General features: G+C 40.0%; 1 protein-coding gene across 2 annotated transcripts in view; it reads left to right on the forward strand.

Moving 5' to 3' along the window:
• The window catches only part of ctdp1 (CTD (carboxy-terminal domain, RNA polymerase II, polypeptide A) phosphatase, subunit 1), a 96,172-nt gene that overhangs the window by 41,810 nt on the left and 27,766 nt on the right, over positions 1-26,596 (forward strand). Inside the window, exon 12 of one of the 2 annotated variants that reach the window (XM_012875776.3) lies at positions 3,747-3,970. The exons of the other annotated variant lie outside the window; for it this stretch is intronic. Within the exon in view, the coding sequence (XP_012731230.2) occupies positions 3,747-3,970 (224 nt within the window). The remainder of the gene's footprint in view (positions 1-3,746; positions 3,971-26,596) is intronic. 2 annotated transcript variants of the gene reach the window in all.

A 26,596-nucleotide genomic window follows, 5' to 3' on the forward strand; every position in this document is an offset into this window, starting at 1 on the left:
AAGATTTCTGTACTAGATCACTTAAAAACTCATATTAACTACAAACGTCTGTGGTTCTGTTGGTTAAAGCCCACAACTAGAATCTGTACATGGAGGGACGAGGCAGGTGGAACACAGCCTGGAGACGTGAATAGGGCCGGAGTGGGACTCATTTTCAGCCCTGGAGTTCCATGCCTCAGACCGGCACATTTAAGATAACGACTTATTATTAGTCCAAAAATAAATAAATGCAGTTTTATTTCAGATCTCATCCTATTCTCTTTCACTTGTGGGTTTTGTGTATTTACTATTTTACTGTTAATGATAAAAATATAATGGGTCACTGTTATTGTTTGGGTATAGAAGCATATTAGAACTGATGTTTGTTTGTTGACACTCTGTTACAACAGCTCACCTGTTTCTTCCATACCAACAGGACCAATCTCCTCATCACTACTGGCTCTGCTTCTGACACTAAATCACATTTTGAAATGGGGCTGGGCCTTTATCGCATCATTGTCTTGTTATCTTGAAACATTCCATATTGTGATAAGAATTTAGATTTATCTTTATATAAAATCCAATTAGTGGTGTCTGAAAAAAAACCCAAACTGCCAGTATTGTCAGGATTGTTATTTTTGCTTTTTATTTCTCCACTGCTGGTTTGAGAGCATCAATAAATATTAATAATTTCAAAAAATATAATTAAATGCAGCTACTATGTGCAGTTTGATAATAACAAAAAAAATCACACTTCTTTATGTAGTTGAGTCCTGATGTCCTGATGGAACATTTTGAATTTAGTCTTAATAAATGTACACAGTATTAGCGCTTGTTGGCCAATAATTGACATGCAGTCACAGCCACAGTTACCTGAAAAAGACTTCTGTAAATAGTCTTTTATCATCAGTTTTATTGTTATCACACATTACTACTGTATATTGTGATAAAATTTAAAGTCCATTTCGCTCAGCCCTATTTTGGAAATGGTCACAATCCTCCTCAGCACAAATGAAATCACCCCTTGTTACAAAGCCATCTCATAAATTAAGGTCAGCTTCATGAATGTAGAGCTGAATCATCGAACATCTCAGGGCACTATTCATACAGAACAGGATTCATTAGATTAATTCTAATATTCACCTAATGATTAATCCTACCTGCCCACTCAGGACTTGTGGGCTCATGGCTGGTACTTAGTGCTGATTCTTACATCTGACTCTGAGGGACTACAAGACAAAAATTCCTAGTTATGTGGCGTTGCATCATACTATTATTTAAACTATATAACATTTATGTGCACCAACATCCCAAAAGTCAATGACTGAATTAACTTGTACGGTGGTTTGCAGGCAAAGTTCAACATCTTTCTTTACCTCATTTGATGTTTCAAACCTCGAGCTTATTTTATTGAAAAGCTTCCAATTTTTGCACATTTAGCAGCTGTTTTCAGAGCTTTCCTCTTTAATCCTAGCTTTCTCCGCCGCACCGCCCTGCCCTTTCCACTCTCCATCTTTCAAATGCCATTGACCGAGAGCACTGACGTGTTACGTCGGGGTGCGTCAAAAAAAGAGAGAGTTGCCAGTGGAGGCAGCCCGTGGATGGCAGTAAGAGCAAAGCGTACGTGCAAATAGCTGAACAGCGGCCTAAAAAAGAAAAGGAAAAAAGAACAACAGCTCTGTCAGACATTATGAGATTACGGCCCAAGTATTAGACCGGCCCACCGGGAATTGTCCCGGTCCTCTCGATTAGCCACTCCGGGCCTGAACGTCAGTCGAACCAACAAAAAAATGCACATGTTTGAATAAAAGGGAAACCGGTGGAACAATGACGCTCCATGGAGGAGAGGTACCGAAGGTGGATAAGGTTAGCTACCTGGGGTCATCCAGGGTGGAAGAGATGAAGCTGAAGTGCAGGTAGGGTGCAGCCAGGAGGTGGAAATAGGAGGAGCATGTTAGGGTCAGTGCGCCATTGCCTGTGCCCAAGCTTTAACCTGCGTGCTCATGTCCAGAGACGTTGCTCCAGAATTTCTACATGTGATGCCATCTAGTTTCTGTGCACAGGACGCCTTGCTTTATCACTAGCAAGTTCTAGTTCTGTCTTACCAACAAAGCTAACACATGAATGATTTAAACAGCTGTCAAAGGTTTTTATCGGTTTATACAGATCAGATCACATTATGGTGTGCATATGTCTGTTGAAATTATTACAGAGAGATAATGTTAGTTTTAATGGCATAATAACCAAGGAACTGAGGGCTGATCTTACGCGTTTCTATAGAAATGCCAGGGAGAGACCCAGGAAAACGTTGAAAGCAACTAAAAGCTTTTCCCTCTTTGACAGATACGGGTTTTCAGAGTAGATTATCAGGACAGCAGTGAAAACGAAACGTTTTTGACACGGCTGGCAGTTGAAAAACCCTGCTTGCCAACCAAATCAAAGCTGCCTGTCTGCAGTTTGCTAAAACCTGAGCCAGGAGGCTGTCCAGAACAATATTTTATCGATTTATCAGACAAAAGCAGGAAAATGTATGTGATGTGTCAGATTCAGTGGCGGTTCTGTTATGAAATGTGAACAGTTCCTTTTGGCCAAGACACCAAGAAAATGTAGCAAAATGTCAGGGCTAGTTTCTCTCAACCTGATCCCGACAAAGTGGGTCAATAAGCAACTCTTTCACTCTTTTCAGCTTCTAACTGGAGGAGATGGCGGTGGGGGAAATGCCACAGAAATGAAGTCCATTGTAACCCGACAAAAACGAGCTATTTGGGCTAAGATGTAATGGTGAACTGATGTTATTCTGGAAACAAACAACTCATTTAGCTCTTTTGTTTACATCTCAGCCACGCAATTTGCTAGACGCCTCCAAGGTCGGCCTCAATCTAATCTGAGCGCGGCTGGAGAACAGAAGACAGAAAACGATAGTCTGTATGTTGTTCCTGTGTAGATTAGCTCACACGGGTTTCCTCCTCTCCCCTATCATTGACGCGGCAGCGTGCGGCCCAATAAGCGACAACAAGGCTGTAATGAGGCTGGCGCCGAGCCACAAACCATCCTGCCTCCGGCATAAAGACGACGTCCCTCTGCACTCATCTGCATTACCCAACATTTAAAAGGCGGCACCCTTCGCTGTTTATCCGTAAGCTGCCGATAGGCTAACCTGCTCGAAATGGTCCATAATCATCGGTTTTCTCAACCTTTGCATCTTTGATTGTTCTGGTTGTTCCCTTTTGGGTCGATTTACTTTGTTCTGTGTGGTAGAAATCTGCAGTGATTCTCATTAACATTGCAGACGTCACTTCTTTCCTGACTGGTAAGAAGTGAAAGCCTGCTCTGTGTTTCATATTTTCTTTGTTGCAATGACATCAAGCTCCTGTTAACGCCACCATGTGACCTACACACACCTTGTGTCCTTCTGATTTACCGGCTACGCGATGAGCATGATTTCAGAAAGCAATGACGCCCCTGTTTGAGCCGCAGCATCATGGGGCCCAAGTAGATTTACCGTTCAGTAGGTCATAGGTCAGCGCTGTGCCGGGAAACGCCCCATCTCCCACTCAGACAGGAGGAGTTATTTAGTTATGCCAGAAGGGCATGATATTTCATACATGCCCTTCCTCATCTTTCCATCTCCCTTCTGGCATAACTAAATAACAAGATGCACGGAAGGCAGGTTTGAGGTGTGCTGTATGTACTAATGCTGGTGTTGCTAAGATGTGCAAAAACCCAAACTAAACGAAAGCTCCCCTCCAAAACCAAACCTGATACAGGTGGACGACATCTTAGGAGAGGAGAGCGACAACGAGAGCGAGGGTCGCGGGAAGGAGAAGCCTGGGAACGAGGATATCGCTGAGGAAGAGGAGGAGGAGGAGCAGCAGCAGCAGCCGGCGGCTGGAGAGGCGGCATCTCGAGGACCCGGCCCCGAGGCAGGCGGTGCGGAGGAGAGACTTCAAACGCCCCCCAGCGACGGCGGTTTGCCCCAGAATGCCTCAAGGTGAGGAGCAGATATCGTGTCTCAGTTTGCTTCGCCTCACTGGGTGTTCTGGTCGTCAGCTCTCTTCCAGTCGTAGAATAAGCCCAGGAGGAAGTTTTAGGTGACAGCCTCTTAACCGTGTGTGTAGACGATGCTGACGCTCACCGCCGACTCATTTAGGGGAGAACAAGGCTCAGCGCGGGCCCACCTTTCAAATGTGCTGCAGGTTTTCCAGGTCCAGCGTCTCGCTGAGTGACTATTATCAGAACATGCCACTTCATTAGGGCGTCTGTGCTGCAGCCAGACGGCCTGGTCCGTTGCCATGGAGACTAATTCCAAACAGACAGCAGGCATTTGAAGATTTCAAAACATAATTATGAGGATCTCCTGTTGCTGAAGGGCTGACCGAGCTGTCAGTCTGCCAGAGCTCGGTCTGCCACAGCAGATTATTTCCCTCTGTGCTGCTTTCGGAGCTAAAGTAAGAGCTCCCGAGTTTTGGATGGAGATCTTTTCCTGCACTTTGTAATTCTCCTAAATGTAAATATTTCTCGAGGATGCTGCCTTAACTTTGATCAGATGCTTTTTGGAATGTCTGGAGGTAAACCATATTGGAGTTGGCCTGTTTTTAGGGGTGCAGTGGAACATCGCATCAGGAGATCCTGCAATATTAAACGCCTCGGTCAGCATGGGCTAGTATCGCATTCTCAGTTTATAAGCTTGTGTAGAACAACCATGCAATAGTTTTCCTTTCTGGTTTTGTAATTTCTTAGCAATAATGATGACATTTTAAATACATATGCCAAATGTAGTATTTGTTTTCAAGTAAATATGCGTTTTACACCAGATATCAATATATTTATTTTATTGGGTGTTTTCAATATCACATCAGTTCCTGCTGGTGGCTCTGGAGGACATTCAGAACGCAGTGAGAACCAGACTCTGCAGCAGGGACGGAGTTAGACATTCTCCACATCAGGAGCCAAACCCACAAAATATTTCATCATTACCAGGGTCCTCACAGGAATCCTTTTTCAGAGTAGCTGTGGACGGCTGGTGGTGGCGCCGTGCCGCGTCACCAGTCCATCACCCTTTGAGTCATCCAATTGTGTCACTGTTACTGATTAAATTCTGGGCTAATTTTTTTAACTGTACTGTATATTGTCAGCACCAAACTTATTTTTTGTCAAGCTTCCAGAAACAGACCACAGGCAGTAAATCTTATCTTCATCATTTTGTACCAGGTTCTTGTTCCATCTCTGTGTCCTCCCCATTCTGGCCTGTTTCTCTCTCTCTCTGCTGTCTCTCACCATTTGTGCTACATTCATAAATTATTATTATCCAGTGTTAAATGACATATGATAACGTCAGATTGTTGCTAGTTCTCTCACCTGAGCTGTTCTCCTGTCTTTTGAAAAAGGACCTGATGTCCATGGTTGGCAAATACCTAAACAAAAGTGTAGCAAGGATATATTTATAAATTAATTAATTATTCTAGGTTTAACACTAGACTACATTCCAGCACCCATAAAACTGCCAAAGGGGATAAATTTTACTCCCTTGCAACAGTGTCAGTGATCAAAAGTTGCAGTAAAGTTGTTTTTTAAAGATTTATATGTACAAATTAAGGGAAACTAACAAAACAGTCTAGACCCATTTTAGGAAAAGTCGTGGAGTGAGAGAAACTGGGGTTTTATTTTAGATACAAGAATTTCAAAACCAAAGGTAAAACAAAACCTTTTCAGTTCCAGTGTTAAGGATATTTATTGGGCTTAGCCCCTCACTGCACTTTTTTCTCAAACCAATGCTAATCTAGTCAAGTACGTAATAAAACTGTGGCACCGTATTGTCAGATTGTATCAGTAAATACGTTCATTCATCGTGTTGACATACACATCTGTGCTCACTGCATAACAACATGACGTGTCTGGATGCTAGCAGGGACCGGAGTTAGTGAGAGTTATGAAAAACAGTAATGAACTAGATGGGAGCTCAAGTGCTGTCACCGTTCATTAAAAGGCACTTAGTTCTGCTCATAAGCACTTTGAATGTGTCCACCTTCAAAACAGCGCTGTGATTGTTCAGTACGTGTGTGCCGAAAGGCTGAACTCAGAACATCTGGTACGTATCCATGTACTGTTATATCCCTACAAATGTACACACTGTGCAAAAGGTGTCCAATCTACCACTGCAGCTGTAAAGGAAGAGGTTAGCCTTCACATCGCGCCTTTGCAAGTCGTGAGGTCATGTTCAGCTTCACTGGCCTAACTAAAGCTTTAAACGCAGCACTTCTTTTCTTTCCTCCCTCACATTGACTCTGAAAGTCTGTATGGCTCAGTATCCACGGCTGTCCCGACATGCCGCTCCGTCTATCACCTGGTCTGGCACCTTTGCCTGTGGCTAATGAGTCAAGCCTGAAATACACCATCCACAGTGTTGTTTACATGCTGTTTAAACTCTGCAAGGCCACCTCCGGACTGTTCAGCGATGTAGAGGAGAGGCACATTATTAAACGGTCTGGCATACGCCGCAGGAAAGGTGTAAATTCGATTGAGAGAGAGCGGTATGAACACAAATTGGCAGGTGGGTGTTTGGGTTCTGTTTTGAAAGACAACGATGTCATAGTTTCTTCATATCAACCAGCTCTAAACATGATATTGGATTTGATTCAGCCGCACTGAAGCTTTAAGTGCATGCCTGTTATGGTCGTTCTGTGCCGTTTGTCAAATCAATATTCTAACAGAATACAGAAATACTTTAGTCTTGCTGGCTAAATGAAACGTACAAGTCTTAATCCAGAGGAGAAGGTAACTCCCATGCTGTGTTAATTTAATTTGACTGTCTGACACAGTGAAGGATCTTAACGTACTCGTCTCCAATGAGCCGTCAGGATCAGTTGAGCATTCCTACATGGCCCCACGTGGCTCCTTTCTGTCATGCCTTGGACCTCCAACCGGCCCTGGTGGTTGCCGTTCTGTCACTATCCATCCCTGGCTCTACCGCTTCCTTTTATTTGCTACAAAACAGACTCACATCTGTTGCTAAGAGACTGCGTGGATGTGAATGTCTCCGTTTTGTTCTCAGCCGCTATTCAGGATCTGCTCAGGCCAGTCTGAGGGGAAAACGGAGCAGTTCTTTTCACTGCTCTTTTCTTACCCAACCAACCACCAACACGGCCACAGCTGAGGTATTCAGTTTACACTACTAATGGCAAAACAAAGCTAATATCCTGTATAATACTCAGAGCTTCATCTCTCTGATTAGAATTGTAGTACTGTAGTGGAAGTGGAAGTGAAAAGCAAAAAGCAGTTTTGTGGGCGTGAAACAAATGTTTTGTGGACAATAGATAAAAAAAAATATATAGTTTTTAACTCAAACACCACACTGTAGTCTTTACTCCCATTTTTCATGAGCTGATCTCCAAGATCTAAACTTTTTATGTATGTATATATATATATATATATAAAATACACACACACACACACTAGACCTGTTTCCCTCAAATATTGTTCACGAATCTGTGTAAATCTGTTAGTGAGCACTTCTCCAGCACGATAGGTGTGCCTTAGGCTGGCCACCATAAAAGGCCACTCTGAAATGAAACGGCACAATGCCACAGGTCTTCAGGGAGCGTGCAATTTTCACGCTGAGTGCAGGAATGTCCACCTGAGCTGATGCGCGTTAATTGAACATTCATTTCTTTACCCAAAACTGTCTCCAAAGGCGTTTCGGAGAATTTGACAAGTACATCCAACTGGCCTCACAACCACAGACCACGTGTGACAAACCAGCACTGGGCACCCACATCCGGAATATTCATCTCCAAAACAGCCTGAGACCAGCCACCGGGACCACTGCCTCAACAATACATTTGTGTAACCTAAGATATTCTGCACAAACTGTCAGAAACCTCAAGGAAGCTCATCTGCATGCTCGTCGTCTTCATCGGGGTCTCGATCTGCCTGCATTTGTTGTCGTAACCATCTTGAGTGGGCAAACGCTCACATTCAGTGGCGTCTGGCATGCTGGAGAGGTGTTCTCTTCACGGATGAATCCCTGTTTTCACTCTTCAGAAACTGGGATACTGTGTGGCTGCTGTATGTCGTTTTGTTAAGTTCAGTATGCATCTATGCAGCAGAGCGTTGCGTGTTGCAGCTTGAAGGGGGAGCACAGCCCAACTGAACCAGTCATTGGGCTGTGTCAAGATAAGTGTTAGCTTATGTTGTCCGGGAGGTTTACAGCTTCGCTGACCTTTCTACATTGCTCTCAAACATTTGTTTTGTAATGTTAGCTTAGCACGTAGCACATGGCAAATTTAGCGCTATTTGGACAACTTTAACGTGCTTGCGAGGACCCTGCTGAGGTACCGTGACGAGACTCTGAGGCCCATTGTTGTGCCATTCATCCACAACCATCACCTCGTGTTGCTGCATGATTATGTGCGGCCCCATGTTGCAAGGAACTGCCTACAATTCCTGGAAGCTGAAAACATCCCTGTTCTTGAATGGCCAGCATACTCACTGGACACGATGTCACCCATTGAGCATGTTTGGGATGTTCTGGATTGCGGTATATGAGATGAACCCCCTATTAAAGTAAAACTGCACCTTTCAGAGTGGCCAGCCTAAAGCACACCTGTTAAATAATCATGCTTTCTAATCAGCATCTTGATTTGCCACACCTGTGAGGTGGGATGGATTATTATGGCACAGGAGAAGTGCTCACTAACAGATTCAGACAGATTTGTGAACTATACTTAAAGAGAAATGTGTCTGTTGTGTATACATAGAAACATTTTTAGATCATTTGAGTTCAGCTCATGGAATATGAGAACAAAAAGAAAAGTGTTGCATTCACATTTTTGTTCCATGTATAAAATTAAAAAACTATTGATTACAATTTTCTTTAAACACTATAAATACTGTTGTTTAAATGTTTTATCATTACTTAAAAACATACACAACAGGATTGTGACATTTCAAAAGCTCTTTTACATGCTATATTAGCGGTTAGCATGGGTAGCATCACTTAAAAACATCAATTTATTTTGTGTTTCCTCCTAAGGAGTAAGAATACTTTTATCTTAGTGGGGAAATTCCTCAAACACTGTCAACATTTCCTTATCCACGATGTTCCCTGTCAAATGTAATGGGACCCCTAACTAAATGAATTACCAAAAGAAGCTCAAAGATGCTAAATATAGCTAAGCGAGTCCACTTGCCTTAGTAACAGTTTCCACATCAAGTAGTGTTGGTTAACACACATATATATGGTGCATTCACTTATCGGGGAAAAATAATTGGCTGATTTCCATCACAAATCTGTTTCTGTATGCCTCTCTGTTCTACTGAAAATGAAAGATGTACATAAAGGACAAAAAATCATAACATCAGTGCAGCTTTTCTCACTTTGCTTTCTTTAAACTGCATAGATTGACTGGGTTAAATGCCCCTTACTTTTTATGGGGCTTAAATTTAAGAGCTCAGTTTATCTTCAAAAAGCTAAGTGCAACAACGTCTGGTTTCACTTGACAGTCTGCTGAGGCTAAGGCGTATAATGAACCTGGGGGTTTGCATTAATATTTAGTAAACCGTTTTGAGTTTCCTCTGAAGAACAGTGACAACGTTTAAGTGGTCTCATTGCTAATGCGCTAATGTTTATTAAGAAAAATATAAAGGCATAAAAGTAACATTAAAAATAAAGTGCTTTTAACATGCATGCAGGCAGCATGCATCCTGCGTGCTCCTGCCAAAGCTGCAGAGAAGAGCTCTGAATGCTCTTCTGTCTCTGCATGAATTACAAAGACACTGAGTGCATTTATGAATTCAGTATGATGCACAGCAGAGTCATCCCTAATATGCTTTGAGCATAAACACTTCCATTACTGTCTCCTGTAATTAAATGCAGAGGAAAACGTTGAGTTCACACAACTTGCTCAATCAAAACTAACCTTGAACTGGCTCAGGATGGGCTGGTTCAACCTTCTTTCTTCATATGGAGTCTATGCAGGGGTCTAGTGCAACCAGTTTGGTGGCACATGTGACCTAATTTCTCAATGTTGTGACTAAACAAACCTGAGGTCACACCAGTGTGACCAGCCAAGGGCAATAAAATAAAATCTTATTTCCTATACAAAACAGGTTTGTACAGTTTGCACTACAAGCTAATGCTACAACACTAATGTTAAGGCTGCTACATACTCCAAGAGAACAGAGACAATTTGTCTCGGTTCCGACTACCGACTACTGTACTATGATTGGACAGGATTTAGTTGGGCGTGTTTAGGTTGGAGATGCGCAATTGTCTCACACATCTGTGGTACTGCAGTCCCGCAGTTCAACTCGGATGGTTGAACATGACAATTCTGCCCGCTTGCAGAGTTTACTCTATAAGTTATCCTAGCGGGGCAGTCCCCGCACATCCCCGGTGTTTGCTGTCTTTACAAATAGTGCCACAGCACACCATGAGCATTTGTGTCTGCCAGCTCTCAGCGTGCTCCATCCTGCCAGGAGTATGGGTCTGCAGACACATGGTTCTCTGGGCTCAGCTCTCTGGCCCCCTCCCTCACCTGCCTGCTCTTCGGTGACGTGGGGCTGACTTCTGCAGCTGAGCATCTTGTGCTCCATGTATAGACAGAGCCAATTCGAACCTTTTTCATATTCTTCCCACCCTGACTATGAGAAAAAAACTTTGTTCTCATGGAGTATGTAGCAAGCTTTACAAAGCAACCTATAAAGGCACCTGTTAAACTCCTATACCTGCAGCTGTTAAATTAGTAAACCTCCCAGACAAGAGAAGCCAATGCTATCGGTGTAAGTATTAGCTTCACATAAAACACAGCTTGACATAAAATACCCAATGACTTTTATGTCGGTCTGAGCTCCCCTTTCAAAATTTGCTTCCCAGGTGCGGAGCTCTGAATCACGCAACGCTCTGTTCTGCTGCAGTATGCAGAAAAATGCTGACTGCTTGGTCGGCAAGTCTATCGTAAAACCATGAAACAAACCGGTTCGCCTCCCTCCTTTATTAATTTGTAAACGTTTAGAAGCGAATGTAGCCCTTTGCCAACTGGCTCCAGAAAATGCTATTATTGGGCTTTCTTCGTCTGGAAACATATGCAAACAACACCTTACGGACGCAGCCATGATGACGTGGTAAACTCGCTCAGCTGACAATACAGCGATCTGATTGGCTAAGCAGCAAAATATGAATCACGTGACCTCTTGGACCGGAGCGCAACAGTTTAGATTTTTTTTATCGTCAATAACTTGTGCAAGTGAAAACGTGGGAACATTGGTTATTTGAGATCACTGCTATGTGTAGCAACTTATCCAAGTGCACGAAAGTTTCCCCCTGACAGTTCATACGAAACTTCTTAAGGAGACGTCCTACAGATTCTGGCCCACGGACTATAGGGATTGAATCAATCTGAACACAACTATAGGTTGCTAGTGAATACAGTTGCATGGACCAGATATTTGTTGACACTGCAAAAATATGTTTTGTATGCACCAGAGCCATCTTTGTTGTGAAACAAAATTTATTTAAGTATAGAATGACCCTTCCTGAGCAATACATTTTATATGCATCAAAATGGAGATACACACTGGCTCGCTAAACATAAGCAATTATAATAAAATAGAAATAATTACATGACTGAGTCAAAGGTTCATTCTTCCCATAAAGGACATTAACCTTTATAATAAGTGTTTTGCCAAACTGAAAATTACCAGTTTTTTAAATGACATAATTTCTGAACAAGGGCTTTATTGTCCCCTACTTATAGCCCTTTTTAAGGACGTAACCATGTCTTTTTTCTCTTAAGTATAAAACGAGATGTACCTTCAGAATATGTTGCTATCGTGTCAGAAATGGTAAAGGTACTAAGCATGTTTCTAAAATATCGTGTGTATGTGATTCGGGAGGTGTTGGACATGTAACAGTGATAGTGATGTGGAGCAGGATTGTTGATTGTTTAAAAGAAGGAGAGAAGCTATGTCAGCATCATGGTCAATTTCCTCACGGCGTCGAAAGAGTAGGGAAAATATCAATTATCTGCCAAAACAACAACACTAATATCGGATATTGATATTGGCCCAAAGTGTCATATCGGTGCAAACCAAAACATTTTTACTTTAGTTTTGTTGGTGTTTGTCTCACTTTCAGAAGGCAGATAAATTGCTAGCTTTGTGTGGCAGTTTCAAGATCCAAAAAAAAAAAAAAAGTTCTTCGTTTGAACTAAGCTGCCATTTATATTCACACAAAACTGACAGGACTTCTATGTAATGGTCTGAATGCTCACACATTATGGGGCATTTAAAGGAGAAGAGCACTCATTTGAGCCACCATTTCACTTCGGTTGCATCATCCTAATTTGAAGTATCTGAGAGCACATTAGCTGAGCGCAGAATGGTGAGGCATTTGGTTGAAACTCAGCCTGTTTGGGTGCTTCTTTTATATGTTGCCTGTTTGCTTAGGCGGACATAATTCTAAGGTTTGTTACTGTATGTGTGTGGGAACATTGCAGCTCTGTTACATTTTTTTTTAACCAGGCTAGGTTGCTGTTATTCATTCTTGAATATTGCTCAATTGTTTTTAGTCTTTAGGGGGTAGTTTTCCATTTTATACAAATAAAAATTGAAATATGGGCCAGTCTTTATACCCCTTTCCCACTATTCCCAAAACTAACATAATGTAGAACCGATTGCCATGAGAAGCCACCAAATTAGTAAACAGAGACCACCTGTGTGTGTGTGTGTGTGTGTGTGTGTGTTAAAAAACAAAAAACAAAAAAAAACAGCCATATGTTTTCATATTTGGAATATTGCATGGATTCCAAATATATTCCATGGATGTTTGTGGTTGCAAGGTGGAGAAAGAACTGAATGCTTTGCAAGGCATTGTAGATAGTTTCCTTCAACCTCTTGGTTACACGCACTGACTTAAACAGATATATTGATGCAGGTGTGGCATGAATATGTTTGACCACTTAAGCTTTTTGCCAAAAATCCCTTTTAAGACCTTTGTCTCGTACCTGCTTCAAACCCTGGTGTTACATAATTTTAGCGCTGTGTTCTGCTTATGAGAGTCAGGTCCATAGTTTTACTTAGTTCATTTTATTTCAGCACTTAACTGAACATATCAAACATTTAGTATTTCCAGATGTCTCCAATTACCTGGTCTAAGATGAATGTGCTTGTGGTTTATTTTATTTTTTACTCCTATAAAGATTGGATCATTTACATTTTTACTCTGCAGCTTCACCTCTAGCTTTTACTCTATTTAAACAAATAGAAGCTGTCAGACAGTCGTATAAGTTGGCTAACCGAACATCTTAGGACTGATATGCTAAGTATAGTATATCTGAGATGTGTGTGTGTGTGTGTGTATATATATATATATATATATATATATATATATATATATATATATATGATATATATATATATATATATATATATAATATATTATATATATATATATATATATAGATATATATATATATTATTATAGATATATATTATCTAACTAGCATATATATATATCGATATATAGATAATTATATATATATAGATATATATATATAGATAATATCTAAGAATAGCATATAGCTATAATATAGATATATATAGATATAGGATATATATAGAGTATAGATATATATAGGATATAGATATCTATAGATATCGATATACATATGATATAGCTATATATATAGATTAATATTAATATTATATATATATATATATAGATATATATATATATATATATATATATATATATATATATATCTCAGCTTACACTTTTGTTTTGAGGAACAATGTGTTTTTGGCTAATTATTACTTAATTCAGACTGGAATGCAAGGGCGTTTTACACTCTTACAATTAATGTAACTTTTATTACTTCGTTATAAGAAAAACACATTAGCTGGAATCAATTTTTAGCTCTATAAGGGACCCCTATAAAGTTGTTTTTGTGTATGTTGTAGAGATCATTTTGTATCAACTCTTCATCTATCTGGAAGAAGTAAGAAAACTCATTAAAAGACTGTTGCCAGATTTTGGTGCCAAATGCTGCACTGCAGGGGGACTTACTTCCATCTCCTGTAATTCTACCAACAAATTAGGCCAATTTAATGTGTTCTCCAGTTCACTCTTGTAGTTTCTGATCCAATAGGTTGAGTGATTTAAGAAAAAAATAATAATTTCCCTTTCCGTTGACCCTATTAGATTGGATTTATTAAAAGCGAATGAGGGAATTTTGATTTTAGCTGCCCCGGTCACTGATTTTTAACCCAGTCCAGACGTTTGTAGGTGAATAATTTCTTCCAACACTCCGGAGTACTAGTTATCACAGGTGAAATTACATCCCGTTTTTCATCAAAGCCACTGCTGTTCCCATGATTTAAAGCCCATCCCCCATATTCAGACACAGGTCTCTGAAGACATTATTTCTTTCTCTGCTGATTTCTTTAGTGGCTCAGTGGGAAAATTGGCTTCAATGTAAAACCGGGGAAAGTTGAAAGACTGTAGCACCGACACATATAACCGACATTGTAGAAACTCCTTTATCTGCTTTTAACTTGTCTGCTATAGGTTGTTCTCTGTCCGTTATCAAGCTTTGCTGTCAACCCAGTCAAACTGTTAGCTACATTTTTGGGGAAATTTACATATTTTCATGTAATATTTTCACAGATGGTTCTCATTTTGCAGAACACATCAACTTAAATATTCCGGTCCTGTTTAGACTGCTCTTTGTTTCATTTTTTATGCCTGTTTAAGGTTCTGGTGGGTCTGGTGGCAGGAAGTCCTTTGAAAATGCTCCCCCTTGTGTTTTCACCAATTTAAATAAATGTTTCATAATTCTAAAACCCTCTTTAAAGGAGTTTAGACATATTCCTTTCAGATTTAATAAGTATTTTACATTTTTAACTAAAGATGATCAAATACAGTCCTGCTGTTTAGTTTTAGCGACTAGAAGCAGATACCAACTTTAGCGTCATTAGCGGCTAACTGTTAGCCAGGCGCGGTATTCTCATAGTTCTTCAAGTCATATGTATCTCGTTTGTCATTGTTTCCGTTCTCTTCTGATTACCCAAACTTCTCCGGCACAAATGATCTAAAAGTGGTTGGAGTGCTGACCGAACACAGCTTCATTGCTTTTGTTATCAGTCAGCAGTCTCAACAAACAGTCTTTATTAGCAAAGTCTGTCAACACAGCAGCTTTTCTTACTTCAAAATAAGAGTCTCAAACAGGATGTCAAGGTTAAAGTCATCACCTTCAGACATGGGGCTCATAATAACGTATTACCAGTCAAAGTCACATGCTGACAACTGGATAACACTGGCTTCCCTTTGATAAATAGCTCTTTAATATTGGAAGTTCTGTGCCACCACTGTAAGCTGCATTTTGATCTATGCAAGAGAAGGTGACCCAACTTTTTCCCCCAGTGTTTTTCCTCTGGTCTTCTACCAGCAGCTTTGTAGGGTCTCTTTCTTTGTTCTGGGGTTAATGCCCACTTTCACAGCAAAAATATTCCTTTCCTGAATAGCTTTGGGTTAGGTTATGATGGCTAGATGTCCCACCTGTGTATCATTGTTTGATCAGGTGAACATGGCACCTTAAGGCATTTAGAAAGTGAACCTAAGACAGAACCGGACTTATGAAAGTCCACCTTTCTCTTCCTTATATCTTCATTGATTTCCAATATAATCTTACCATGATGTCACTCAAGGAAACAGAGGGTTGAAAGTAGGACTATACTGAACTAAAGGCCCTGCAGTCAGTTGCTGCCATGAGTAGAAATTCACTATATAAAGAGGTCAGATTGGAAGTCACGTGTTAGGATTTGAACCGTGCTATGAGATGCCTGAGAAGGTGAAATGTTTGCCGCCCTCCAAAATCCCATTTCGCCTTGGTGAGCTTTTTCCATTTCGTACATCCCGTTAGCTGCTGAGCTTATTCCATCGCACCTTATATTTTCCAGTCCTGACTTTTGCAACACTCCCAACATTTGTTGCACTTACACATGTTATCACGTCTCCTCGCTTTTAATTTCCTGTCTCTTTAGGTGTTGCGGAATCACTCTTGTGCCCAGCCGCTCCCCTTTTTCCTGCGTCGTGTTTCTCCGGAGAGCATTTTTTATTTCCGTGTGAAAATGAAAGCGCGATACTCGGCTAAAGTGAGCATGTTATTACAACGTCGCCAGGACGGAGGAGATGGACGAGGCAAGCGGGTTGTAAAGTTTTCCCCTCAGGTTGTCAGACAGCACAGTGTGAAATTAGAAACGCTTTTCGTCTGCGGAGGAGCTAATATTTGGAAATCTTTTGGACCTCGGTTTTCCTTGGTTGCTGGGTTCATTCGGGCATTTGTGCTTGCTGTATATGGCTGTTATAGGGCTGTAGGGCATCTCGTCTGTTCTGGCTTTACTGTCACAGAGTCCTCCGATGTGACGGTGGCCTATGAAGGAAGATGGGGAAATATCCCACTCCAGTGCACTCAGACACGTTGCAGCATTATTATTATTTTTATGAATCTCAGGCAGTAATGTAGTTGGTCGTTGACTTTGATAGAAAAAAAAGATGATCTGAACAGAGTGAGAAGTAGAAACGACATGGCATTTTTAATATTTGAGATGCTCAGTTTTTTTGTGTGTTACAGAAACACCTTCTTTTACACGCCTTGTATGGCCAAACGTGTTTTCTAGGGATGAGTTTGCTTAGTTGTGGGAAGGAAAAGGTTTTAAATACTTGTTCAACGCTGTGAAGGTGAAAGCAAGATTAACTCATTAGAGATTATTGCTCCGATTTTGTAATTAAAATTAAATCAGCCATATATTTTAATTGACTTTATAACCAGAAAATCCTTTGATCTTCTGTTTCTAATATATCAAAGAGAAGTCAGGGTAATTAACTTTAATAAACATTGAACATCAACTTGTCTTTAACCCTTTGGGGTCCATTCATCTTCGTCCCTTGGACACAAAAAATATTGCCCTAGTAGTATTATGTATCAATATATTGTCCTACTATTTTATATATTGAATACCATTATTGACTTTAGTCTTCTACATATATAACAGGTTTTCAGGATTTTTTTTAAATTACTGTCAACCTATTAAATGCCAGTTTTAGTTATTTAATACTCAATTTGATTTTTTAATAGTAGCAACATAGATTTTGGTCACTTTTAATCTCTTTTATGTAAAGTAAGGACTTATTTAAAATTGTTATAAAACCAAAAAAAATGTTTCTCTTTTTCCTCTTATGACACGAATGCAAATTAGTGTAATTTTTTGGGAGTGTCAGAAATGAACAACAACACTGATTAACTTTTTCTTTCGTTGTGCAAAAAGTTGTTCAGATATTTTTGTTTTTACACCCTCTGTTTATAACTTGGTGGATTGAACTGCCAAAAATGCGACGGATCCGTCTATATACCCCTATCTAAATTGCCGGGTTTGCTCTTGCGAGCCGACATAGAGCTCGCCTCTCCCCTAACAGGCATGCGCTAACACAAACAACAACACTGGCGGACTTTGGAGTTGAGGTTATGTTTCAGACACAATTCAATTTATTGTGGATTTCACATTAACACATTTTGCTCCTCCACTGCATTTGTGACGACCACCTTGTCGTCAGTCCACACAAACGCCTCTTTTTTCTCTCCTGCGTACGTTGTTTTCTCCCCGGCTCGTATTCCTTGTTCTTCTTTCTTTACTTCTGTGGCAGTGTTACGCTGCCATCACTGGCATGGCATAGGTATCACACCTATTATGGCTCCTATGGCTTCATGCGGTTTTGTCTTTATGCGCAAACATTTCTGTGTGGATACAGTATTCTGCTCTGTGTAGATGTAGCCTACGAGGAAATGGATCACTGAGCTTCAACCAGGAATCATTTTAACACAAACATTCACTCTTCTGAAAAGAACCAGTTTGAACAGATCACCTGCCGACCAGGCGCTACCAGGTTTGGGGATTTATTTTATGACATCATAGCAGCACGGGCCAGGCCTTCTTCTACGTCTCTGGTGCATTTTTGTGGTAAAATCACAGTGCCACATAAAGACTTTGTGTAGTTTAGGTTGTTTTTAGGATTTCTTGTGGATAAAGACATTTATCCCAAAGGGGATGAGAGCATGCTAAAATTCAATTCAATTCAATTGATTTTATACAAATATGGGAAGATTTGCCTAGTTCAGTGATTAACTTATTTTAAAGTAGGCTGACAAATGCATATAGCACTCCTGTTTGTCAAATTTTGTTGTAACAGTTAAGATAATAATAGATTAAAAACGTTTAAAAGTTTATAACGTGTTATCTTTTGTGGCTACAAATTATTTATGTTTGGTGAAAGACTGGGCAAAATGCGTGTTTTGGCAATGAAGGCTGCCAACCCCCGTTCTAGAGTGTTGAATGCAAAAAGGGACAATATCATGATGTTAGTCACTTAGAAATGCTCACTTTTATAACCAGTAAATATGCAAACATGAAATGACATTAAGGCACAGTTTAGGTCCAGAATTACACCAAATATTAGATTCATGGGGAATATTAATTTTTCAATTAATATACTAATAAGAATATTAATTGAAAAAACAACTATTTGAGATCTTGAGTTTCCATATCAGTGAATTAATGATTTTAGCTAGTATATGTTTGTATTGTTACAGGGAGAGAATAGTACTAAAGCAGGGGTCTTGCTCTCAGTAACGACACCTATTGTTTAGGATGATGGTTGCATCGATGTGAGCTCTGTGGTCTTTACATGCTATTTGGCTTGCACAGACACCATGGTGGCGACCATAATCCTTTCTGGGTGCTTCTTTACAAGATTTTGTTCGGACACTTTGATGGTTTGCATTGAAATCAAGAGACAACAATGCTGCAATTGTTGATAATACTTTAGGTTTTAATGGGAATTCATCATGATTAAAGTATTTAAACTTCTAATCTGAATTTGTAATGTTCAGTCATCTTTAAGTCATCCTTAAGTTAATCATTTAGTGGTTAAAGTGCTGTCCTCTGTCATTAATTGCATCACCGATCTGCGGAGGTGCAGCGAAGCATTAAGTCATGTCTTCCCTCTGGCTGCACACATTGTTTGATTTCAAAGGGCCATTGCAGTCAGAAAGCTGGTTAAACATGAATGAAACGCAGAAGTAAAATGCCTCAAACCAAAGTATCAAGTTAATTTTCCCTCTCACTGTGTTGCCTTCCTGTCGTCGCACCTTCTCTTTCATCAAACATCTCATCGCGCTGCGTGCCAGTGGATGGAAAGCTTTCTGAAATGAGTTTTGACTGCTGAGTGAGTGATAAAAGCTCCATTCAGTCTACTTTTCTTACATTTGAAAGATTATTAGACCCTGACTCCTGACATCTGTTTGCTCTCTGCCACCTTCTTCATGTTGGCTTGAAAGTGTTGGAATCAGCCTTGCAGCACGATCTACAAGTAGATTTGCTGTTGATAAGGTTCTATTATTGTGAATTATTTCAGCCTTAGATCATTACAGACATTGACAGACCTTCAGGCTGTTTGATGAGCGGTTTTGAAGTCCTCCTGTAATTGAAGATGCGTTTATCTTTTGCCTCCGTCATATTGTAGACATCTTGTTCCTTAGCTTTAACAAAGTTAAGTTGACCTTAAATATTCTCTCTAGATAGTGCTGTTTGGAATTTGCCTGATTAAAGCTAGGCTTGTGCAGAAGAGAGCGTCCTTCAAACCCACTGACTATGTTTGCTTTACAAAGCTGTGGTTGAAGAAGACTACAGTGCATCTTGCCTGAGCAGGCCTGCTCCATTTAAGCTCCCCTGTGGAAAATTTGCTTCCCATTTGTGCAATTCCGAATATGCATAAAAATGCTGTCGGCTTGGCCGGCTAGTGTATCATGAAGCAATGAAACAAACCATTTGGTCTCCCTCCTTTATTTGTAAAGGCATTAGAAGCCAATGTAGCTAATATTAACAGAGCTGCTGGTGGAGCTAAATTGAATCTGACAAATGGAGCAAAAAGGTAGGAATCTGTAGCAGCTGAAAAAGTATGAAAATATTTCACTCACTCACTCACATACATACATACATACATGCATACATACATGATTTTACAAGGAGTGCACATTCAAACGGAGATTTTTTTATATCATTGTATTTGTTTGATACTGATTTAACGTTAATGTTTTAGCTCAGTGAAGCACTTTAAGCACCAACAGTCTTCCACCAGATTGTTAATAATTTACAAATTCATATTTTCTGTATGAACAGCGGTTAAAAACAAAAACTAAACAAAAGTTTAGTTAACTAGGGCGACCTCGTGGCGTAGCGGGTAGCGCAACCGGGTTCGAATGTGATGTGATTTGGGTATGCCTAAATTTTCTGCTGGTGCATCAAAGAAAAAAATATGTAGGCGCATCAGTGCACTCAGAGCAAAACGTTAGTCCAGAGCCCTGCATTAAGATGTGCCTTGGCTCAGGTTGTGTGTTATGGCTGAAAAATGTAACACAATATAAGCCTTTCACGTCAGTCTATTTTTTTTCTTTTAAATTTCCTACCCATTTGAAATAAGGACCAGGGAGAAAAAAAGGCTGGGTTTAAATTGTAACCCTAACCCAATTTAAATTTAACCTTTAAATTTCACCCCTACCACCAACCTTCCTTAGCTTTGCTGTGCGAGGTTAAGAGGCTAAATTCTACGTCCCCCAGAATGACATGCAGTTCTCAATCAGAGTTTGATGAAATTATAGATCATTCTAGCACACTTCTTTTCTTTTCTTTTTTTCTTTAGCTCCTTTATTCATATGTGCAACCAGTGAGTTAACATAAGCATTATAAACAAGATTAAGCTGACATTCAGGACAAATAGAACAAACCTAACAGTAACCAGCAAAATATGTAAAACAAACCTAAAGACAAATAATAAAGCACACATTCTTGACAGTTATTTTCATCACCACATAATGTTACATGACACATCTATTCCTTGAACATAAAACTGATCTTTTCTTTTGACTTCCAGTGTCCCAAGACTGTCCTATTTCCTGTTGCGAGAGCTAGTTTCACCCATGGGTGCATTTTCGTGGATAGGCAAGATTTCCTTGACAAAATACCAAGAATACATAGACCTGGTTCCTCCCTGAACTTTCCCTTCAGTACCTTATTGATAGACTGGATAGCAGCCGCCCAAAGGTTGTGCACCATCTCACATTCACAGAACATATGTACCCTTTCCTTCTCACATCTCCAACAGTTATCGTTCTCCCTAAGTCCCACCCTAGAAACTTTTGCTGGGTTCCAGTAATTCCTTTTCAGTAGCCTAAATGAAATAAGTCATGTCTACATGTCTCAGGCTATATTGCATAATTATTTCCTCAAGATGTTTTTTTTTTCCATGCTAGTTTAACACCTTTGCAGTTTGGGGGTTGGTGTTTTCTAAACATGTCCTTAGTTTTCCAACCTGATCGCCATAGCAAGAGATGGGTGTAAATTTGATCTTCCTATCTGCTGTTGTAATATGGCTCCTTAACCGAAGGAACTTTCAAATATCTTTGTTAGGGATATCATGTTTAGGTATCCATTGTTGAAAAGAGATTGCCGGTAAGTGTTTTCCGTCAAATAGATGTTCAGCAACACTACCCCTTCATTCAACCAATTTTCCCACATGACTGATTTCTTTGTTAATTTTCAATGACTTACTATACCTTGACGATCCCATAGTGTGGTAATAGTTCAAATAGCACGTCTGGTGGGCCCATCTCCAACTTTCTCTAGAAAAAGGCCAACACAGGGTTGCTATAGGGAACATCACCTTCAGTCTGGGTGAGGAAGATCTGCACTGAGAAGGCTCTATCAGCTCTTTCTTTATTGCTATCCAGACAGGAGCACAGCCTCCTGACATATTCGACTTAGATAGCTGATGAGACCGAAGGCATTGTGATCTCAATCTATTCTTGGGCCGATGCATGTAAGTTTGTTTTTATTAAAAGCGGACTTCTTCCCTATCCACAGGAAGCCACTCATGGCCTTATTAAATCTAGACAGAAGGGGGAGAGGGAAGTCCAGAGGCAGCATGCTTGCTTATATAATTAATCTGTGGTATTGTAATCATCTTCACTCAATTTGTCTTTTCAATTAATGAATTGACCAGTTTTTATAAATTACTTTCAGTTTTTTGGATACGGGGTAGTGAATTCACATTCATCACTTCTCTTAATCCTAGAGTAATCATGATCACTTAATAGAGCAATCCAGATGGGAGTCACTATCGCACACATTTTTTGATGATATTGATCAGGTGTCTATCACGATATATATTATTATTTTATTGCCCAGCCCTAGTCCAGGCTCATTCTGTCATATGTGGACAATTTGGAGTTCAGGTGTTAAGAGCTGGTATTAAAATCCTCTCCCCGTGGGTTGATGTCTGTGTGGAAATTGGGAAGACGCCTTGTCACCTGATGGGCTTTAACTGAGCCTTTAATAAGATATATGGAAAAAGGATGCTTTATTAAATCTACATTATTGTTACATCACAAATTTCAGATTTATTTGTATTTTCTTTATATGTAAAAAAGGAACCAATTTGTTTTTAACACAATAGGATAGTTACTGTTTAGCTGAAAGTACTTGTAACGCTTCCCTCATATTTTGAATCGCCAACTTCATGGTTGCCCCGCACTTTACACCTACTTACCATTTGAGCTTCGTGTCTATAGGGGATTTCATAGTACTTAAGTTTCAAACTGCATACTGATACCAAAGCTTGATGAAAAGCATCTTATTTGCCTTATTAAAAAAGGTTTTAAAGGCATGGGGTTGTTTGTGCGGGGTCAGTAGCAAAAGCCCCAGAGAGTTTCTTAGGGAAGCAGATCCTAAGTATCATGTGAGGTAAGAGCCACTCTGGAAGTTGACATCATGGCGGATGTCTATTTTTCCGCGCAGAAGATTTTTTTTAAAACAATAGATCATTGTGGATGACATGGTCTAGATGCATTTTTAAGGCCTCCACAAATGTTATTTTTTCACATTCATGATTATATTCTAAGTATGACTTGTGGTTTGTCATGTTCTTGAGCGTGCCAAGCTGATTGTTCCAGGGCTACAGCGTGAATACTGACCTGTAGAGTATGTGACGTCATTTCTTGCCGCATCTCATTGGATTTTTTATATTATCTCCTGCTTCGTATTGTCTCAGCAATGATCGTATGTGGTATTCTAAAAGAAAACTATGTTGAATATATTTTAATGCCAAGGACCCTAACTTCTATTATCGTATGTCCACAAGACATAATGTGAACCGTGCGTCGGCACACTGCCAGCGTTTGTGCTCCACCTCTTCTGTCCAGTTAATATTTCAGCTTGAAACCGAGCGATTCACTGTCGTCCAATGTAAAAGCCTCTTGGTATATGAGGTGGTTTCGGCAAGAATTTTCTCTGCAGCTAACCTGGTTAATGAACCCGTTTGGTTGGAAAAATATATCTTCTAAATGAATGCGGTCAATTCCACTGGAAGAAAACCCAACAAGTGACTTTACAGTAACGTCTGTAGCCATGTAAAGGGTTGTAATAAGTCCAAGCATTAATTGCATCATAATACTCTGCCACTAAAGGTCATTCATCTAATGTCACTTTAATTCACACCTCCTACTGCATAACATTCTTCATACATTTTCCCTTTATTCCTTTTGTGTGTTTCAATGCAGATGTGAGTTTCTGTGAGAAATTTTCCATTAGCTACACCTCGTCATTGCTGTCATGAGAAGGTGGACTTGTGCTTTTTGAGTTGTTTTGTGTTTCAGCCGTTCAGAAGCGTTCCTGCTCAGGTTCCAGTGTTTTAGATCAGGGGTCACCAACCTTTTTGAAACCGAGGGCTACTTCCTTGGTGTTGTGTCATATGAAGGGCTCCCAGTACAGACCTTTGAACTACAAGAGTCTGCATTCACCTTAACTTCATGTAAAATAAAGACGTTTTTCATGCTTTGTTATAGATATTGTCAATTTTAAATCTATATAAATGTAAGTGGGATTAAACGAGGAGAGAAACGGAATAAAATAAAGTTTTGGTGGTGGATTATGCTTTTTTTTTGGAACAGGCTCTTGGGCACCACATGTAGTCCTCGAGGGCTACTTGGTGTCCGCGGGCACCATGTTGGTGACCTTAGTTTTACATTGTAGGAACAAACAGGAACCCTGAAACAATTTTATTCCTTGATGCCGCTTCTGTTTTTCTACTTAAATGTTGCCATCTGAACTGCATTTGATTAAAAGCTGCTTAATTTAATCCTAATACTGCTGAACAAGTTCAGTCTCTATTTCTTCAAATGTACGAATCATTTAGGTCATGATATGCTAAAGTATTATAAATGCTTAGACTGTGGCCTATATAAAAACGCTCAGTAAGCTCTATATTGTAACAGGGCTCCATATTAAAGTGCTATGTTTGCACTTTGTTGGGTTATATAAATAAACTGCAGTGAAATAGAGCAAACTCTGCTGTAGAACATGATTGTATGGATGTGGTCCTGGCTGTGCAATGCAGCACACCTTGATGAATGGCACCCTGTGTGAAGGGAATATTTCTGCTCCGACTTTAACCAGAATAACTCGTTCCCGCCTGTTCCTCTTCCCTGCATTCATTTGTCACTTCCCCCATTCTGGCATCATTACTAAATTTCTTTGGAGAAGTTTTTTTTCCTCTCTTCAGGCAGCAGTTCTATACAGCCTCCCTTTCTTGGCGCACAGGATTCATTAGGCTAAAATCGCTGCTAATATTGGGCAATTTGTCTCAAGCATAAAGAAGATGAAGTTTACACTGTTTCCTGCAAAGGTCTTGTCTGCAACATGCAAATTGATTCTGGTCAGATTAGCTGCCTTAGAAAAGCAAAGTGAATTCCATTTTATTGATGAACCGAACCTGTCTTCAAAAGTCCTGAACTATCCCTTCAACTGGGTTCATAGGCATTCTGGAAAATTACTGGATTGGATTTCAGTATGAAAAGGGAAACTAGCCGTGTGAAACCTATATACAGCCATAGTCAGTAAATAGGAATATTATTGAACATTTCCTTTGCTTTCAGTTTATCAATTCACTAACACACTATACAGATTAATTATGTATCGACTGGTGTTTTGAAGTCATTATTTCTCTTAATTATGCTGATTTTCTGCTTTCGGCTGGGGAAAACCGGACATTTAAGATTTTTATATTACATCAGCCCATTAAAAGAAAAATTGTAATACAGAAATATGGACTAAATTAAAAGTGTTCAATACCTGGTTATTGCACAAATATACATTGTGTAAAAAAAAAAAGCCTTTTTGTCACATGTAGAGTGAGAGAGACTGTAAAGGACTGCCAACAAAGTAAGCAACATTACACAGTGGATGTAACGGGAATGACATTAGAATAGGTTAGTGTTCACTAAAAACAGCAGAATGTTACAAACTGTTCTGCCTTGTCTGTATGAAAGCGTCAGAATTAGCCAATGGACCTTTTGGACAGAAGATTGTGCCACATGTTATTTAAAGGAGCTTGGCCATCTGCCTGGTAGGCCTGGTGTAGACAAACCATCCAGTGCATCATTGGGTCACGAGCCCTATGTCAGTGCTTTGAAACCATTTGCTGTTCTCACTGTTAGTCAATGCGGGCTTGTTTGTTGGCTGCGAACCCCAGAACACAAATCTCCCTAAATAAATAATAGCTGCTGTAGCTCGGCCATCACTCCCCAGCGCTCCTTTTTCCTCAATAAACAGATTGTGCAGCCAGACTAAATTACCATACTTGACATTCATCACCTTATCAAATTGCAGAGCAACTGCCCCCTCACAGCTCAGAGCCCACTGCTATTGCTGATTTAGTTGTGGGCTGCACATAAGTGCTACTTGTACATAAGATTAAATGAGCAGTCCACACTCGGGGCCCAAGATTCAGTTTTTGACAATTAGTTTCAGACAGGAATATTTTTTGCCTCCTGCCTGCACTCAGCTGCACATAATCAAAACTGACGAATACTTATAGCTCTGACCGTCTAATCAAATCATATCTTTTAGAGGGAAATTGTCCCCGTCCTTAAAAGACCCTCCTGTTTTTAGTCTAGAAGAAATGTTAAATTGTAGAAGAGGCCAGTTATTTAAATCCCCCTTGTTTCTGTTATCTTCCTCCTCTTCAAACAGAAAAGCACAAACACCCCAGTCAGGCTGCTAAGTCTCATCCGTTTTTGCTGCCTTTTTATTCACCGTTCGCTTCGATTGAGATGAAAGTGGAAATGCAGCCCATCTTGGCATCCGGTGAATTGGACTCACTGTACTCTTTCTTCCTCTAACTCTCCGTCTTGCCTTCTCTCGAACCTCTCTACCTTTTTATTCTCCATCTCCAGGCTATAGTTTTGTGTGATTTGGACCATTTGTTCTGGCTCCCCTTTCCTTTGCTGGGGGTTGACAGAAAGCTCTGCATATGGACCGCGCACTCTCGGCAGTGGGCTGTGTCTCCAGGGTTCTGATCGGTAATTCGGTGTGAATATTTATCCCTTCTGAGTCCTTATGTAATTACAGCTCCACTTGTTTACTGCTGTCCTACACCACTTATTTTTGTGAGCATAGTATTTAAAGACATGTGGTGATAACTACCTCTTGAAGTTCGGATATGATATTTTTAGAG

This window comes from Fundulus heteroclitus, chromosome 13 (assembly GCF_011125445.2).
Source record: "Fundulus heteroclitus isolate FHET01 chromosome 13, MU-UCD_Fhet_4.1, whole genome shotgun sequence".
Lineage (NCBI taxonomy): Eukaryota > Metazoa > Chordata > Actinopteri > Cyprinodontiformes > Fundulidae > Fundulus > Fundulus heteroclitus.